This window comes from Centroberyx gerrardi, chromosome 13 (assembly GCF_048128805.1).
Source record: "Centroberyx gerrardi isolate f3 chromosome 13, fCenGer3.hap1.cur.20231027, whole genome shotgun sequence".
NCBI lineage: Eukaryota > Metazoa > Chordata > Actinopteri > Beryciformes > Berycidae > Centroberyx > Centroberyx gerrardi.
Window position 1 is genome coordinate 17,811,594 of NC_136009.1, and position 19,279 is coordinate 17,830,872.

The window sequence follows — 19,279 nt, forward strand, 5'->3', positions numbered from 1 at the left end:
TTTTCAGTCAAACTTATATTGGGTTGTATAATAAAACATTTTGAAGTTATAAATCATTCTATCCTATTTGGAGAAAATATAACTGTTCTAATCGTAGGTTTCACTTTCATTACTATTATCTCCCCCATATACACTGCAGCTACATGCTTCAAGACTAAATCAACAACAACAAAAAATCTTCCCATATGGGGAGGCGGGGCAGGGAGTCTCTGGGACAAAATCTTATCAAATGGGAACCGCCGGGGCCTAATATTTTTCTATTTGGGGGTCCGTGAAAACATTTGAGAACCCCCGCTCTAGTTCATCCATCACAGTAGATGCACAGTAGTACGACTGCCTCCAACCAGGTGCAGGGACGGGAGAGAAGCTAGCTTCAGATAGAAAGGGAGTGTTTTCCATTTCAGTGAGGTTGGCTGAGTATGCCTTTGTACACAAACCAAGCAAGGTCTTGCATTCACAAATCTAGCTGAAACACTGCATACACCAGCAAGCCGTTACCCTAAGCAATAGTTATATTGTTATAAAGTCATTCATTCTCTACATGTCTTTGGTCATTCATCACTAGTGTTTGCTACAGCCTGAGTCAGTGATGGAGGATAATGGCTCTGCAGTAAAGCTATAACAAATAACATCGAGCAACACTTCACTATAAAATTATAACTCAAAATATGTTGTGGGAGTGGTTGACGTAATTATTATTGTTATTATAATTATTAATGCAGTGTAATTTCAGGGCAGTTATGCTTCATTGAGCAACATAAAGAGAGGGACAAGGAATCATATAAAACATAAAGACCACTTTTAACTGCAAACTCACACAGCTAAACGCCACTAACGTCACAAACACACAGCATGTGTCCCAGTCCTTGAAAAGATTATGTTGTTGGCAGCAATTTTTCTCTATACTTGGCAGCAGTGCTGGCAAGCATCTACATGTTCAGATGACGGTCAAGTGACTGCGGGACTCTGAGTAAGTGAATGTTGAACTGCGCATGAACAAACTGACTGTTGTATAAAAGTGTTAGGGTCCAGCTAATGACGCTGTTGATTCTTGTGCTTGTACCTGTGGTGGAAACCCCTACTGGCTTGCAAATGGCACTGATTGACTACTTGAGCATTAGATACTATCAATAAGATAGCACCCCATAGTGCTGTATGGTGAAGGATGTACAAGCTTTATATGCCTCTCTATCTGTAGAGGAGTCCCTTTCAAGATGTGTTAAGATGTATAACTATAGCAATGTACTGTACAATGTCTTTTGATAATAAAAGAGTGGAGTTATCTTCAGTTGTACTTCGGGTTTGTAAGGAATTATGGGTAGCATTATGTAGAGGAACTCCCTGGGACTGGTCACATGTGTTCCTGCTCTTAGCAATTGTAGCTGTAGCTGCAAAGGTTCTTCGGATTTTGTCTATTTTGTGGACTGTAAGCACATTCAGTCAACTATCTGATGAGGTCAGCATTTGAATATGGTAGCGATGTTATCTTTGTTTCCCATTTCTTCAATCCATGCTTGTTGCTAAAAGATTAGAAGTGTTGTCTGTATCCATGACAGTCATTATAGACAAGACTTTTAATTATTAGGCTACATTACTTGCCAAGACACTCACAGCTGACAAGCATGCAACTAGCACTAAGCTAGTTTTCACTTGCTACTAAACTCAACACGTATTGCTTCACCAGGATGTTTGAGGTAGACTGAGCCGTGAAGGAAACTGTAGGCAGAGGGTTTGAAGCCTATAGGTGGGCGGTGCAGCCTGGGCCACGCAGGGTCATGCCACAGAGCTCATCTCTAAGCTGAATGGATTAGCTATCCCTAGTAGCACCGCTAACACTGTCCTTCACATATTGTCCTGGCTATGCGGGTATCTCACAGCATACATACAACAGGAAAACAATCTACTTGACAAATACGCCGTCCTCATCCAAAGAGGGGAAAAATGAACTGATCAAATCTCAGTTTCTTTCCCAGCAAATACACAATCTTCATGTCATGAACCGCTCCATTTCCCCTGCAGGGTTTGACTGATATGACATATCTTCATTCCTCACACCTGATGACAGTCAGAAATGTGTATGTGTGCGTGTGTGTCTGTGTGTGTCTGTGGCAGAGAGAGGTACAAAGATATAAATGTACAGAGAGCAGTGTACCAATTTCTATTTCGGCTCTGAAATGACACGCCTGACTTTGCCCTCTTTTTCACAACTGAAGCATTGCATAGTATTGAATGTGTGGTGTGTCTGGCCCGCCGACTTGTCCTACTTCTGGTGCTAGCAGGCCGTCACTTTGGTTCTTCATTCTCAGCCAGATCCTCTGGGGCTGAACCAGACTATTCCCCAGGAAACAGAGTCATGTGTGGGCTTAGGAGCTGTTCTGCTCATCTATTTTCTTTCTTTCTTTCTTTCTTTCTTTCTTTGTGTATACTGCTGCGAGATGTCTGCAGCATGGTGTCATTCTTTGTTTTAAAAAATTATTGATGTTAACTTGGAAAAATGAATGATCACCTGCTCAAAGGAGCTGGAGTAATGAAAACCTTAGATCATCTTTTTATGATGACCATTTATCACATATAATACGTGTTATTGTGTGGAATGAACCGTTTATTTATTATTGAGGGAGATAATGTAGAGGGAATAGAGTTGATCCATCAAGATTCAGTGGCTTGTCCACTATACATTAAATGTATAGTGCCTTTTAGTTAAATGCTCAATGCAATATGATTCTGAATCTACATAAATATTGTAAGAATATAGTCTTGACTGAGATGTGGAGTGTCACTACAGTGAACTATAGGCTACATTAAATGTGATGATACAACTCAGCAACAACAGTATATATAATCTTAATACAGGTATGCCCCAGCAAAGGTAGAGTCCACTATTAATTAATCTCAGTAAATGTGTAGCATCACATCCAGACATAATATTTCAGAGTGCATAAGGAAGAGTTTCCAGAAGTGTTAACAGTTTGATTCACTCTTATCCGGTGTTTGTAGCCCAAAATCGTCCACACGCCATGAGAAGTTTAGATCAAGCCTTTCATCAACTCTCCATACAACTGTCCTTTCATATGGGCTCACATGACCCCCCGTTTAACTTGATCCAGTGTCTGAGTTTGTGCTTTTGAACCCACTTCGTTAGCTGTTGTAACTAAATCAGCAGAATTACAATGTGTCCAATCTGGTCAAAGCCTATAGCCTTTGCAAATCGCATCAAGTCTAACAACAGGGAGCTGTCCTTAGTGCTGAACTGAACTCTTCACTGTCTGTTTGGCTTTGCTTCTCTTTTGGCCAGGGATGAAGCTGGCACACATAATGATAAACAGGCCTACTAATGGAAAAAGAGGATCCAAGTTGATAAGGCACATTTGATTTTGCACGACACTAATGCACAATCATGTCAACGTGAGCTTGGTATAGCTTACCGTTCTCCACAGTTTCTGTGTTTTTACTGTGACCGAAGTGGCGGTTACAATCATATGTGAGATGGAGACCATTATTCCAAACACGACAGCTAAGAGTGTCCGCACAGGTAGGAGCGCATAGGCGACGAAGGTGACCAGTATGAGCTGCCACATGCCTTGCTCCGGGGACGTCGGCGGCTCCATCCCCATCGCGCCGAGGGAGAACGGACAGCAGAGGAAAGAAAATGTGAAGCCGAAGAGCAGCGTCAGGTTAACGATCTGTTGGAGCTGAGTCACTTGCAGGTACTTGACGTTAGTTACTATGAACAGCGACACGAAGATGATACAGTGGACCGGATGGGACCCCTTGGAGATGGTGAGGCTGGGGCCGGACAGCAACTCCACCACGGCCAGTGTTGATGCCATGAAGATGAGGACGGCCAGGGCTTTGAGAGTGGACGTCTGCTCCAGCTTCAGGTTATAATTCTGGAAGAGAGACTCCAGCTCTTTGCAGTCGAACTCGTCCTCACAGACGATGGTGGTCAAAGGGACACCCGGTGGACAGTGACTTCTCTTCCGCCTGGTTTTGACTTTCCGAAACGGTATTTCCTCCATGTCAGTGCCATTCATAAACTGAAAATCTGTTCACAGCTTATGTCAACGGAGCACCGGATCCCACACCGCCACAGACCGGAGCCAGCAATAAAAAGCGCGCAGCAGGCTGGAGGCAGAGCGTCCCAGATAGCGGATACTGGCCAGTGGCCACAGACGCGCTCCACGCTCTATCCACAGGTTGAAATCTGTTGTTCGTCGGGATCAGTTACCAAGGAAACCTTCATGTCCTATCTTCCTTTGAGGACGATCTGCAAAATCTATACTGCATAGGGGATTTTTTAGCATTCGTTTGAGCAAAACATGAATACACAGAGCAGCGCACACGACGTCTAGTTCAGATGGTAACAGCTTTTTGCGGGGCTCAGATTGGATCACGCCTGCGCATTATGAGGTGAAGATAAGACAGGTCTCAGCTACTTAACACACAGTCAAGACAATTTGACTGGTGCGGCTGCAGAGCTTCTCTGGTCAATCTAGCAGAGCAGTGCATGCATCATACACAGTGCAATTTCACATCCAACCCCAAATTACATATTTCTATCATTAGTGACACTCTGTGGTATCTTATTTTCACATAGATTTTTTTATGCTCTTCCTCCTCCTCTCCCTCCTTCACACACACACACACACACACACACACACACACACACGCACACACACACACACACACACACACACTTACATGTATTCACACATGTACACATACAGAAGCAGAATTAATGGATATGATATCAATATTTTCAGACTATACTTTGGTATGGTCTCTCTCTCTCTCTCTCTCTCTCTCTCTCTCTCTCTCTCTCTCTCTCTCTCCTCCTGTGCATCTGTATATCTACAGTGCAGGCTACATTACACTATCAAAAATCAAAGAACCATGAAAGCTTATGCGATTGCACCACAGAGATTCTGCTACGCTGGCAGCTGTGGCTGGCAGAGACATGGGAGGACACGCTTGCATACCTTCCGTCATATGATTTCTGTGTTGCCAGTGAGGCAGCCACCCTCGCCATCACCACCACCCTCTTGGCATTCAGAGGGTGGCGTCTCATTCATTACCAGGGGAAGATTAGTCATCCGTCACAGGCTGCCGCTGCCATGACCCGTCAGTGCCAGGGAGGGTGTAAGAAAGTGACAGATGGATGGCCCATGCCAAAGTCCAGCACCCAACCATGCTACCAAGACATACACACTCCCCCCCTCTCTCTTTCTCTCTCGCTCTCTCAGCTGTTAGTATTCTTAGCTTTCAGTGATCTAACTCAGCTATTGAATGAGTGAATACACTGTGACAGGTAAACAAAGAGATAAAATGGATGCGGTGTTGTGAGAATAGAAGCAAAAAAAGCACAGTATTTGGCAGCCTACTAAATAATGAGTCAAAAAAAGGAGCAATGCTTTATAATAGAGTAGTCCAGCATCAAAAATATTCAGTTTTATGTGGCAAAAAATAACATTCTAACATTGTCAATCTAGAATAGACTTCACTGGGTACAAACAGCCTAATTGAGTTGATGTAAACCCTGATATCGCAAACAAATTTGCAGAATGCTTGCTGTTGTAGTAAATGATATAGTCCATTCTTGGCTGGATCCCATTTAGATTGACAGCAGTGTTTGTCAGAAGACCTGCAGTCTGCTGCATGTGTCCACTACAATGTCCCTTACCTTCCCATGGCCTCATGTCTGCCTGCCAGTCTCATTCTTCTGTGTCATTTATCTACCTCCGCTCCTCTGAGAGAAAGATGTGGGACGCAGGATGTAGGACACATTTCTATTAGGCTGATATTCTGTCTTATCTAACAGGTTTTTAGCCTAGTTTGCCTGTCAGTGAGAGGGATACTGTGGCAAGGCCTGGCCTCCCACAAAGGTAACATGCAAATAAAACAAAGCAGTGTCCTCATTTAGAGTCGGCCTACCAGAGTGTAATTAATCTGGCATTGATTTTCTGTCATTACTTTAATCAATATTTCAATACTGGTATGGTAGCTAGCTCCCAAATTAATCTCAATAATGAGCGCGGCTGTTTTCAGTTTCATAAGACATCTCGCATTCCTTTGATGTAAATGTCAAACTGTGCATTCAAACAAGATGAAAATCTGACATTCAAAATGCTTTTTAACTGTCCATGCAGCTTTGCACTCTTTTTTTTTTGAGTGCTACTGATTGACAGTTGGTTGCCTTGCATTTCTGTGAAGGTGAGCAGTATTCCAGGAGGACCTCTTGGCCTGCTTGTGGCACGGGGCAGCGGGGATGAAAGCAGAGGCATAGTAAAGGTATAAAAGTGTTATCCCCCCCTGCTTTTGATGGCTTCAGGTGTCAGCGCACGGCCACACTCGGCCGGCCCTCATCTGCAGAGAACAAAGAGAGGTCTGATGGGAGTTCACACCACTGAGCTGCACTCCAAGGGCATCGGACAAGGAGACAGCAGCCTGCTTCCTGCTGCTTGCTCCTCCACTAAACAGCGTCTTCACTTCCTCCATCTCTGTCTCTCTATTTCTGTCTGTTGCTCTTTCATTCCCACACAAAAACTAAAAATGACATAAAGCAGCTGAACATCTGAAATGAATTAAAACAGCTGAGCACGTATTTTAAATATTTACATCGCAAAATCTAATTTATCACTATTTGAATGAACAGTTTGATGAGTATCCAATAAATTGAGGATTATCAGAAATTTAAATCTTCTCAACCAGTTTTCTAGCTTCTTTCCAAAAGCCGATATATAGGATATAGAGGTACATCTTATCAAATGCTTGCTACCAAATTTGTGTCGGTCGATGTCTCAAATGTCAGCTTCTCTTGTCAGTTGAGCGGTTAAAAATGTCACTGTCTTTTCCTCTCAGAGAAATGCTTCAAAAAGATTTTCACAGCCTTAATTCTTCAACCAGCAGGTTGTTTCTGAAAGCTGGAGAAGGATAGTTCACACACCAATAGTTTGGTCCAAGAGGGGGATAAAGGTGAAAAAGCAGAGCATATAAAAAACAAGGCTCAGAGCCAACTGCTGCCTTCAGCTAAATGATGCTCTGTACGCTTGCTGTCATCAAGTGATCATCCGCGATGATAGCAGAGCAGCCGGCAAGTCCCACCAGTGTCCAGATGTGGTTAAAGCATTGCTGGTCTTATAATCACAGACAGATTGGCTCAACACCAACAAATGAAACAGCCAAGCCGGACCCAAGAGGGACTGGCAAAGCATGTTGTGAATTAGCTAATGTCAGCCTTAATTAAAATGTGCTGAGGAAAAACACTTTTTTCCTCAAGTGTCAGTCAGGTGTACTGCTCATGGTATACTCAGAGGAAATACAATGTCTTGGAAGAATAAGAAAACTAAGCAAACTAAACTCCGAGTACAGTTATATGCTTTATACACACATTATTTTTGCTGTAATATGGCCATAAATCTGGTCTTTTTTTTTTTCTTTTACTCATTAAATAGAAAGTATGAATCAAATATGGCCGCAAGTCAGCCATTTTTCACATGAACTAAAAAAAATGAGTCCAAATCCAGCCTTGAGCAGGAGCCTGCAGACTCCATTTGTCAGGGGTGAAAACATAATACACACATAATGACCAAATCAAAACTGGAGTCAGGGAAAAATCCACAGGCTTAGTCCTCATTCAACACATAGAATGATTTGTCCCCTCACCAAAACACATTCATATGTTATCACAACAGATAAATGTAGAAGCTATTTTACCCCAATAACATCCATGATTCAGATGTAATTCACCTGTTAGATGCACTATTAAGTAGACTAGTTTGTTGTCATTTCAATAACATATCAGGTTTTTAATATAGTAAAAGAGATTCAGTTATTTTTTTCCTGTGAGTATCCTGTATGGAAAACAATAACTATAACAAATAGAGATGGAGTGTGTGTGTTGCTTCAGAATTGATTTAGGAAAAAGTTGAGGAAGAGAAAAATGTTATAAAGCCGTGGTTCTCAAGCTGGGAGTCGACATGATTTTGGGGGAGTCACAAGATGATTGATGAAATGTGAAAGAATATAGCTCCGATACACAAATGCATTATCATGCTTGTGATCTTAGTGACCTTTCCTTCTGATATGATGAATATTTACAGCCTCTTCTTCCAGTACTAACCAATTAACTGAATGAGCCTGAGAAGGGAAAGTAAAAATTGACATTTGGTGTCAAAGTTCAACATTCTGAATGTTCACAGCTGCAACCGGGGTGTTATGAGTTGGTATTGCTGCCTTTTTGGGTGTTGTAAGCCAAAGAGGTGTGAGAACCGCTGGTCTAAAGTTACTGATTATTACATCTTACATTACATAATCTTATATTACATCATATCTCACGTTAAATCTGGGATGAAGGTTTGTCAGAAATAAAACAGCTGGGCTTAGAGATGCTTTAATAATTGTGTATTACTAAAAGAATCTTGCTTTTCCTACACAACGTACATTATATCTTCCAGTTCGCATAACAGCTTGCTTGCTTGTCAGCCTTCATATGTGAGGGACTGGCTCTGTGTCTCCTTGATCACAGGCAGCACCATCCTCCTAATCTTTCACTCACATCAGCATTGCTAATAAGCCCAACAGCTGGTGTATACTCTTTATGGACAGATTTATTTCAATTATAACCTACGCTGCGAACCAAACTGTGTAAATAAAGTGACATGCTTAGGAGCTTAGATTGGCTAAATATAAAGGATTTTCCTTTGCCTGTGTATTTATTCCTCTTTAATAAGCTGTGGATTAGTGTGTGGATGATTTCTGTCCAAAAACTCAATCTGGTGAGTCAGACGGAGGGCGGGTTATGCTATTTTAAAGTATTGTAGACCTGAATTCAAAGGACCACACTACTACAGGCTAGAACCTCTGGCAACACAGATAAATGAAGAAGCAAGGTCACAAGCGTGTTTATAATGACAGACAAAAATAAGTAACAATTGTGCTTGTTGGGCATGTGTGTCTATGTGCAAGCTTAGGGTGGATCAATAGCCATCAGGTGCATGAGATTCAAGTGCAGAGCCCTCCCACAGTGGAATCCTCTTAAAGCTCCTGATAGGTCAAGTAATCTGGGAGAGGCCAACGTGTATGTGTGTGTGTGTGAGCGTGTGTGCGTGTGTATAAGTGTGTCTGTGTGTGTGTGTGTGTTCATGCCCGGTCCATGTGCCCTGTCCCCTCCCACCATGGCTTTTTTCCAGAGTCTCACGTGCCCTACGCTGAACTTGAGTGCCCGAGTGCAGGGTTAGTGTTCACTGCGCAGCACATGAGGGCAGAGAGAGAGAGAGGGGGAGAGAGAGAGAGAGAGAGAGAGAGAGAGAGAGAGAGAGAGAGAGAGAGAGAGAGGATAAGAAACAGAGATATAGACAGAAACAGAGAGACAGAGAGAGAGGGAGAAAGATAGAGAGAGAGAGAGAGAGAGAGAGAGAGAGGGTGATGGGGGAAATTGTGGGATAGTGGGAAAGATCAGGTCAGTTACTGGGAAACAGGCAAAAACAGGGCAGGTTGGTGGAAGACGGGAACAGATGAGGCTCAATAACACCGGATGTTAAACAGTGACTCGATATTGAATTTCAAAGACACAAACAAGATTCAGCGGGCAGGGTGGGGGTGTGTGTGTGTGGGGTGGGGTGGGGGGGTTTCCTCTTATGTGTTGCCCTACGCTGTTCTCCTATGAGCCAAATACTTCTCTCAGCAAGGTGGGACCGGTGATCAATAACCAGAAGAAAGTGGCCGCTAGCCTTGATCCTAATTAGTGCAGGGTTAGAGCAGATTAGCTTGCACCTGAGCCCCTATCTCAGCCTTTCTCAGACAACAACTCCCTCCCAGTCAGCCTACCTAGAAGCACCAGCCTCAGCATAATGCAGGGAAATGCTTTGGGTGGGGGGTAAGACACCTCAGTCAGTATATAAACGCCAACTACCTTTTTCTCACCTCTCCCTCTTTCTAACTCTCTAGCGTCTCTTTGTTTTTCTACTTGTTTTTTTTTTTTTTTTTTCTCGTTGTGGGAATATCAACTTTTCATCATGCAAGAGCAAAAAAGAAAAAAAAAAAGCTACAAAAAAGGGATTATAGGGTGGGGACAGGTGGTTTTTTTTTTTTTTTTTTTTTTGGAGAGGGGTTTGGGGGGATGGTGGTTTGTGTCATTGCTGCTTTAAATAATGATGGTTCTCATGGCAACGGAGGGATTAGCCGTAAACCTGTGTTATCACAGCCAAGTCCGTTAAACAGACGGAGTTCAGGGAAAGGTTAGGAAGAGGAGACTGAGAGGAGATTAGCATGTGCTGTTAGCACTGTGTGTGCGTGTGTGTGCGTGTGTGTGTGGGTGTGGGTGTGGTGTGTGTGTGTGTGTGTGTGTGTGTGTGTGTGTGTGTGTGTGTGTGTGTGTGTGTGAGTGTTTGCATGTGAGACCAGCCCCAGTCTCCATTGCACTGTTGTGAAGAGAATTGCCAGTTGCTATAAATAGAAAACACCTAGGCCTTCATAAGCCTCTGCTGGTGTGTTTTTCTGTAAAATAAACCACTGAGTTAAAGATTAATTTGTGAATTGAAGAGTTTATTTCTAAAATGCTATACATCTAGTTGGAAAGGAAGCATTACCTGAAGTTCATTATTCAGTATCTCTAAAACATAGAGGTATCCATTATATAAGTGATACCTACTATCCTTTAAAATATACAATCATTCATTTCATTAATCATTTTGTAAATGTTTTCAAATAGTAGATATCTCATTTTGGAATGAAACTCTTCAATTTCTTAACACAGGCCTGGTATTTCTCAAATGAGAGAATAAATCCTGCCTATCAAGTAAATTCTGATTTTTGGCAGTGAGCTACTATGGCTTTGAAAACTTTGAGGAGATATTAAATGGACAGCAACATAGCAATGTTCAGTCGTGAAGCTACAATATGAGTATAGTGTAATATTCAAGGCCAGTGTAATATTCTCCCAGCCTGACCTGGTTTGATCTGACACTTCTGTCAGTCTGCATACAGAAAGAAAAATCACACCCGTGCACACACAACACAAACACACACACTCTCAGATACATAACGCCCCCCCTCCACACACTCACCCACTGGCCACCGAGTACCACTCTGCTACTTTTTCAAAAGACTCCAACAAGATAAGTCATAAAGTCAATCACGCACGCACGCAGACACACACACACACACACATACACACATAAAAACACATATACACACACCCACTTCACGCCATCTCCCGGTCAATCTACTTCCTCATTCAAAGAGACAGAGGGATATTTGCAGAGCTGCCACCAATGATGATGAGTCTATTAACCCAAAGGCTAGTGGGTCAGACAAGAACCTTTTCCACTTCCACTATCTCATCCTCCTCTCCTACATTCATGTATGAGCTGCAGGCCTCAGGAGTGGAGTCGTCTGCACTCTGGCAGCCCCGTTCACATCAGGCCACAAATGACTGTATCAAACGGCTGAGATTTCTCTTAAGTGGCTCTCCATGTACTCTCCCTCCTGATGACAAGTGGAAGTTGGCCTTACCTCTCCTTAATGGGAAGCAGCAGTAATAGAAGAGGAAATGAGGAAATCGAATCATGGCAACGGTGATGATGATGATGATGATATACATTAACAGGTGGAGATACTTTAAGGCGGACAGAGGGATTTGATTTGGACGCTAATTGTCGAGTAAAGAAAGGAAGTGGCGAGGTGCCGCGGTGGAAACAGAATTACGCCTGGGTGGAAAATAGTGCTGGGCATTTTCGCAGCACACGCACCTGTATCGCCTGTCTAGAGTGACTGAGGTGTGTGTGTGTGTGTGTGTGTGTGTGTGTGTGTGTGTGTTTGCTGTTTTGTTTTGTGGCACTGCTGTGCTGTGTGGACCAAAAATTTAATGAGAGTGCTGAAACCACGGTGGGCATGAAATGAACTAGCCTGTGTGACTCCCCAGAGATACCAAAGATGAATTACATACTTGTGTAGCGTGCGCACCCCCCGCACCATTCTCTCTCACACACACACACACACACACACTTCCTAGCTCTCTAGACACCATCCCTTATATTCTTTTTATTACATTATCATAACACTGTTTGTCTGATGAACATAACCTTCTACAGTCAATGTCAACGACTCTTACCCCTCTCTCTCTCATTATTACCAAATGTCCTGATCATGTTGGTCCAGTCAGTCACAGAATGGAGACCTCCTGTCCTTATCTTGCTCCACTCCTATCAGCACTCAGCACACAGCTTCCACATCTGAGGACAGATGGAGCCGCAGCTGGATCCCAGCCTCTCGGTTGCACTAAGACACAACCTACGGACCCATCTCACCTCCCCCCCCCCCCAAAAAAAAAAATAGAATCCAGGAAAACCCACCTGTGATGAGTCATTTCTACTCGAGGACTAATCTAAAACTAAAAAAAAACCACACACACAAAAACGCACACAAGAGAGCACAGTGACAACATGAGTTTAACAGGCACCGTGTAAAAGAGATCAGCGGGAACAATAAGGGCCACCTTGTGTCACAGGCTGCTTTCCACTTCATACTCTTTCCATTTTCAGCAGCATTATCATTTGGGCTGATACTGTTTCCTCAGCTCGGCTCAGCCATAACAACGACGAGTTCACACCGCATTGAACTGATGGCCTGGGGGTACTTAAGTCTGCATTTCCTCTCGCTCATGCATACTAAGAGAAGAATCTGAGTGGATACGATGTTGTTTTCTGTGTCCCTCTCGGAGCAGAAAAATGTGTTTGCTGTATATTCTGCAGTTGGGATAGAAAGCTACATACTGGCATCTACTGTTCACGCTGGGCACATACAGCTCACTCCACTCAGTCTCAACGTAAAGACGCAGAAAGAAATGCCCTTAAAGCCATGGATGCCATTTCAATGCAGATAATAAAACCCAAAAAACAGCAAATATACTTTTTAGTGTTTTAATATAGTACTGCATTCTGGATAATTGCAATGGCAGTGTTTTTATATAGTAAGTTATATAGTAATGCATTTTGAGACATTGTGTAAGACGCTTAGAGACAGAAACAAGTTGTAAAAAATACATACACAACATGGTTTCTTCCATTTCCTAAAGAATTTCCAGCAACAGTGATTGAATACAAAATCATTTTTTGGAAAAATGACATATACGTTTGTAAAAAATGTATCAAATGTATCATGGATAATCCATGACATGTAACCATACTGACATCATGATAAACACAGTCAAACAGCACAGGAGGGAAATAATGCTGATTGAGGCTGTGGTGTAAAAGCCGACATTTTCCCTTTCTCTACCTCCTCTATCCTTGGTCAAACGCAAACTCTGTACACTCGGCTAAATCTCTGTAACATTGGTTGCTATGCACTTGAGGTTTAAAGCGAGTATTTGGTCAAGGTTGTGTAAACAGTTTGAAAGGCACTGGATTATGTGTTGAACTGTACATTGGTTCATTCAGTTGAGAAGGAAAAGAGAAATATTCTCTATTGTCACCAGGAGCAATATATGTCATTTCTCTGTACCGCATAACCTTAGAGTATTTCCAGAATTAAACAATATCATTAGCATATGTAAAGCAATAACAATAACCTCCATAATCTGAGGAGATATTTTTCCTATGCGAAGACATACATACATAGTATATTCCCTTTCTTAATTCAAGGTCCATATTTCAGTTCTTGTTAAGAATCTGACACATACATCAAACATACAAAATCCCATTTCCAGTTTAGTCAGCCCATACAATTCAAGTACTGAGAAATCCATCTCAAACTCTCTTAAAAAGTTAAACTATATATTTATACTGTATATATATATATATATATATATATATATATATATATATATATATATATATATATATATATATATATCTCCCTCTACCAAGCCTTCAGAGCTGAAGTGTCTTAAGGCAAGCATTTTGGAATAAGAAAGCATTGTTATGAAATCCAACAGCCGCAGATTGCATTATACAGTAGAAGAAGCCTCTGGTTTCTGTCCATAAAGTCAGTCCCTTGGCTCTTAAATAACCTCTGACTCATGTCGCGCCAAGGCCAGAGGCAGCGTAGTTCCACATGGGCCCTGGAAGTGGTACCTGTGCCACATCATACACACACACACACACACACACACACACACACACACGCACACACACAAACAAGGAGACACTGAAGGTCAGAATTTTTGCTCAACATGTGGAGGGGCCAGCTTAGACCAGACAATATTACGCAGTCACTCAATGAGTTGAAACTGATAACGGGTAAATATTGCAAAGGACCAAGAGGCCCAGATGGGACCTCGCTAAACCACTAAACACCATTCATGCAGGTCCAGCTGGATCACTTACCCCTGGTCTGGTTTCTGCTTCTGTCATGCTTTCATGCTAATTTAATGTATTGTATACCGAAATAAGTGGCGTGGTTTTATCTCCTTCAATATACTGTACACTGGCTGGCTAACATAACCAAAACAATTATGTTTGAGCTGTACTGTTTGACTTACGTAAAGTATTCCGTTTTCGGTGTCGTGACTGTATTGAACTCCGCCACAGGAATGCCTCTGGAGGCAACCTGGGGGCCAAACATGGCTGCTGGGTACACAATTGAAGATGTGCCCACCTGTAGGTAAACAACAGGGGGGAATGACATTGGTTTTAACTTGAGATCTACTGTACAGCATTGTGTTTCAGGTCCTGTCCTTGAGATATTCTAAACAAATATTGTGTCATAACTCACCACCAGACAAAGGTCACAGATATCCAGCTCTTTTTCCACCTTGGTCAGGACATGAGAGTCCAGAGTCTCCCCGAAAAACACCACGTTGGGCCTGAGCAGCCCCCTGCAGTCAGTCTCCCGACACCTTCAGACAGCAGAACAGAAACAGAGAGTCCTTCCAGGATCAATTGTGTCATATTGGAATTATCACACGGTGTGATCACACTGATCAGACATATGGCAATCACAAAGACAAATCAAAGCATAGTCACTAGTGAGTGAGTTTTTATGGTTTTATGTTTTTATTTGTTTTGTATGGAGTGTAACCAGGGCTCCTCATAAAAACTGGCAGTGTTACGGTGCACAATGTCCGCATTTGAACTTAAACTCAATCCAGCGTCAGTGTGCAACGCTTTGGCTGGATTTTCAGTTACTTGCTAGTGGTCTAAGAGGAAGGTTAAAATATTCACAGCACATCACTGCCTCCAAGTGGAAGCACTGACTGTAACATTATTACTGGGAAGTGAATGCACTCTACAAACCCTCAGGTTTTGTCAATGCCTCATAAAACATTTGAACAAACTGTACATAATAATGTGGACATGCTCAGTGAAATCTCATTACTGTTAATATAACATCCAACGCAATCCCACCTTGGCAGTTTATCCACAGGAATCTGGGCATCGGCAACGTCTGGTTCAGGTGCACTGTGCATAGAAGGAACAGAAACACGGTGGGTTACACTTTTCTCATGTAGGGGTCAAATGGGAGGGATCAAACTACAAGTGCTTTGGGATTTGTGTCTATGAAAGTGTGTTTTTGAGGGGCGCTACCCCTTACCCTTTGCCCTTTAAGGCAGCACATATGGGGCTCCGCTGGTTCACGGCCACATGTCCACAACTCACACAGCGCGTCTCCACCAGACTGCCTGCAGTTACACACACAGAAGAGAAAACACAGCTGTCTGTCATGTAGACCCACTTGAGTAACAGCACCATCTCCCTCTCAACAGAATGTGCTGACAATGCTAGTTTCTTATCCTGACAATTAACTCAGGAGTCCTTAAAGAAAGCCTTCTGCAATCAAATCAGTCTAATGCTAGTTTCAAAGCTATTTTTTGTCTCAACAATTAACTTTGGCGCCCAACCCAGCAACCCTTTGCCAATCAAATCACTCTAAAATGATTGTGACTTTTTCTTCCAACAGTAGCATCTTTCAGTCCACTGCACGGTGGCTGTTTGCCAGCGTGGCCCAACCTGCCTCTCACCATGGATCTTCAGCACGTGTTTGGACCCGGCCTGTCGGTGCAGGTCGTCTATGGTCTTGGTGATGACGACCACGGAGCGTCCCTGCTTCCTCAGCCGGGCCTCACACTCGGCTATAGCCAGATGGGCCGCGTTGGGCTTTTTGCTCAACGCCAGCTCTCTTCTGTAATGGTAGAACTCCCAGACCCGAGACGGGTTGCGAGAGAAGGCCTCCGGAGTGGCCAGGTCCTGGGGACACATCCGCACGGGCACGGGCAAACTAGGTTAACGTTTCTGGGTCAAAGCTCAAAGGCTAAGGTGGCAGCGGTCAGAAGGGTAGGATTCAGAGGCAAGAATGAGGCAGAGAATAACAGGCAGCAGAGAGCGAGTTTAGCTTGCATGAATGAGAAAATCTAGGAGAGATTACAGTTTTTTGCATGAAAGACCTCTTTTGATTCCTCCTGAAGGTAAATCTTTCCCGTGGTGTGTACAGTAGATTAAGCTGCTGCAACCCCCGACAAGAATCCTGATTATGCAAGAAACACCATTTTTTCCTTTACTGGCAGTTGCTGTCTAGATAAATCCACTGATATGCTGTGAAGATGTATTATGTAAACATAAAATACGCCCACTCCACAGCAACAACTCTGAAGCACAGCTGGAACGCAGACCAAAGACAAAACTTTGACCTAAAGGAGAAGGGGAAAATAAGTAGCCATATAGCCAAATATAGCCAATATAGCCTTTGTAGAAATTACCTGAGTTTGCCACTTCCTCCAGGTCCCGCCGGCTCCCCTGAAGGTAGGTACCCCACTCTCCGCACTCACACCCGCTCCTGTGATGATTGCTATGTGCTTGGCTTTGGAAAAGACTTTCCGGAATTCAGACATGTCTAGGGAAGCAAAGCAAAATCAACATATTATTAGGAGCCTATTATGGGCTTGATATTCTCTCAAAACTATGCCATAATTTATTGATTACTATACAGTATATCAATAGTAGAGTCATAGGAAGTTATTGATCTTAACATGATTTCTCTCTACCTTAACAGCCATTAGAACACAAATTAGAACACTAGGCTACTATAAACTATGGTTCAACCAATTTTGAAGGCCGATATACCAATACTGGTATTTTTATTGAAGCTGCCAATGATCGATATTTTGTGCTGATATTCAATCATACTTGCCAACCTTGAGAATCCAGAAATCGTGAGATTTTCCAAAAAATTACAAGGATTCAGTGTTGATAAAATGCTGTTTCAGAGTTGAAACAGCATTTATACCATCGAGTGACACTAAAGCTGTTCATTAAAACTTAAAAAAGAAAATAAAGAAAATAATATTTCATTGCAGTTTTTTTGCTGTGGTCAGGGAGGAACCTCCATCATATCAGAGATGGGTGGCATGACTGTCCGATATCCAATATTTAATAGAAGGCCAATACTGGCCCGATATATTGGTAAACAGATACCTAACCCGACTATAATCAAACCCACACAGCATACAAAACCTAAGCTTTCATTTTACCTGAGCTGGGCCTTGCTGTCTCCACCGCAGGCCCTCCTGTGGCATGAGTAGAGCACATGCGAAGACCAAGTGCAACGGCAGCTCGATTTCGGAGGAGCATTGTTGCTGTCGCTTCAGGAGACAAGAGGAACACAGGAGGATGGCCTACAACATGATTGTGCAGTCATAGTTTATATACAAGTATACTCATCAGTCAGCTATTCTCAGTTGGACGATTCAGATTTGTCTCAGATTATATTACATGCATTATAACTGGATTATTATTATTAGCGGGGCCTGCATGATCATAGCAGTCCAACTGTGGGGAATAATAAATAAAACTGTTACATGTGAGGGTCTTGTTTCCACCAAGTATCAAGGTGACCCATCATTCTTTGTGTGTCTGTGTATGTGTGTAGAAATGGGCAAAGTAAATCAGGATGTATCTTGTTGCATATTAATACTACTTCAACATATCAAAATGAATCACAGATTACTGGTTGCCGAACAGATGTATTCATAATCTCCAAATTAATTGTCTATTCAATCAGTGCAGTGATATTGTTCCCTAGACCCTGGGGACAAAACTGAAGTAGAACAGTAGAAGAAGAAGTAGCTTATGACACCAATAAGGCAAAGTATCAGTAGAAGTAAGCTAAATCTTAAAATCAGCTCTAAAACAAAGACATTAGAGGGAAAATACAACAATTATCTAGTTTAAAAGCCATAGATAATATAGACGGGGGACACAAGGCCTACTGATGGGAATACGTTGTGTGTGTGTGTGTGTGTGTGTGTGTGTGTGTGTGTGTGTGTGTGTTTCACTCGCTTTAAGCTTTAAACATACCATCTATAAAAATGTTGGCAGACAATTGAATCGGCCGCGCCCCACAGGCTCGAACTTGAACAAATAATGCAAAACAAATCTGTTGAAACAGGTTTTGCAAGATCGACTCATGTCATGGGCAGTGAAGACAAACCTAACAGGGCTGCAACTCACTCGCTGGTGGCTGTTTGTTGGTGATTCAGGAATTTAAGTTTGTTACTGTAGCACTTACTGTGGGTCGCTCTTGTGTTGCGTTTACATTCAAGCTACGTGCCTTGAATGCAAAGATAAAATAATACAGGACACGACTATTGATAATCTATCACATGCCTGCAAAATAATCTGCGTGTAATCATAGTTTGTCACGAACTATCGACAGTCAAAAAGTTTGTCATGATCTCAGTCACACAAGCAGGAACTAGCGCACTTTACACAGCACGCATACATTATCTACACCTGCAAAACCACGGCTACTGTCTGGATGTCCTCGTATTTCAAGGCATTTGCGTTAGTAACGTGCTCACACGTACCTCGCTCAGGCGTTCAGGCTACTGCTGTTTCCACTGTCCGACAGCCAGGCTGTTTGCTTGTTTACCTCTATCACTGCAATTAATTTGAGAGGCCGTAAAATGTACTACACTGTCGCAAAAACTTGCAAAGTTGAGAGGGAAAATGTAGTTTAGGAGAGCCATCTGGTGGCAGACTGCAGTCTGTGTCACTGATGGTTCATTTATTCACCCGCTCCTTTATAGTCATTTTCTCACTCGCTTCTTTCTTTCTTTCTTTCTTTCTTTGCCTACGACCCATAAATACAAAATAATTATTTTCTCATTAGCCTTTGTAGCGCAGTGTATGAATCTTCGGTGGACTTGTAGTTTTAATGAAATAATGTTAAAGATGGTTTGGAGAAACTGTCGAGACTTTCAACACTTGTATTTCCAACCGATACTCAGATTTGTTTAAAATAATAATAATAATAAAAAAAAATAATAACATGAGTCTTTTTTTGC

The 19,279-nt window shown here is 42.5% G+C and overlaps 2 protein-coding genes across 2 annotated transcripts in view; both read right to left on the minus strand.

Annotated features, from left to right (window-relative positions):
• LOC139925581 (adenylate cyclase type 1-like) overlaps positions 1-4,034 on the minus strand; it is a 36,533-nt gene extending 32,499 nt beyond the window's left edge. The window contains exon 1 of the mRNA XM_071917017.2: positions 3,426-4,034. Within this exon, the coding sequence (XP_071773118.1) occupies positions 3,426-4,034 (609 nt within the window). The remainder of the gene's footprint in view (positions 1-3,425) is intronic.
• Positions 4,035-12,901: 8,867 nt separating this feature from the next.
• LOC139925587 (NAD-dependent protein deacylase sirtuin-5, mitochondrial-like) lies at positions 12,902-18,880 on the minus strand. Its single transcript, XM_071917026.2, has 9 exons — positions 18,800-18,880; positions 17,465-17,608; positions 16,694-16,827; positions 15,959-16,184; positions 15,532-15,619; positions 15,345-15,398; positions 14,713-14,836; positions 14,480-14,595; positions 12,902-14,072 (listed from the first exon to the last, which is right to left on the minus strand). Exons 2-9 carry the CDS (start codon positions 17,562-17,564, stop codon positions 14,000-14,002), a joined length of 915 nt encoding a protein of 304 aa, XP_071773127.1. The 5' UTR covers positions 17,565-17,608; positions 18,800-18,880; the 3' UTR covers positions 12,902-13,999.
• Positions 18,881-19,279: the final 399 nt, after the last annotated feature.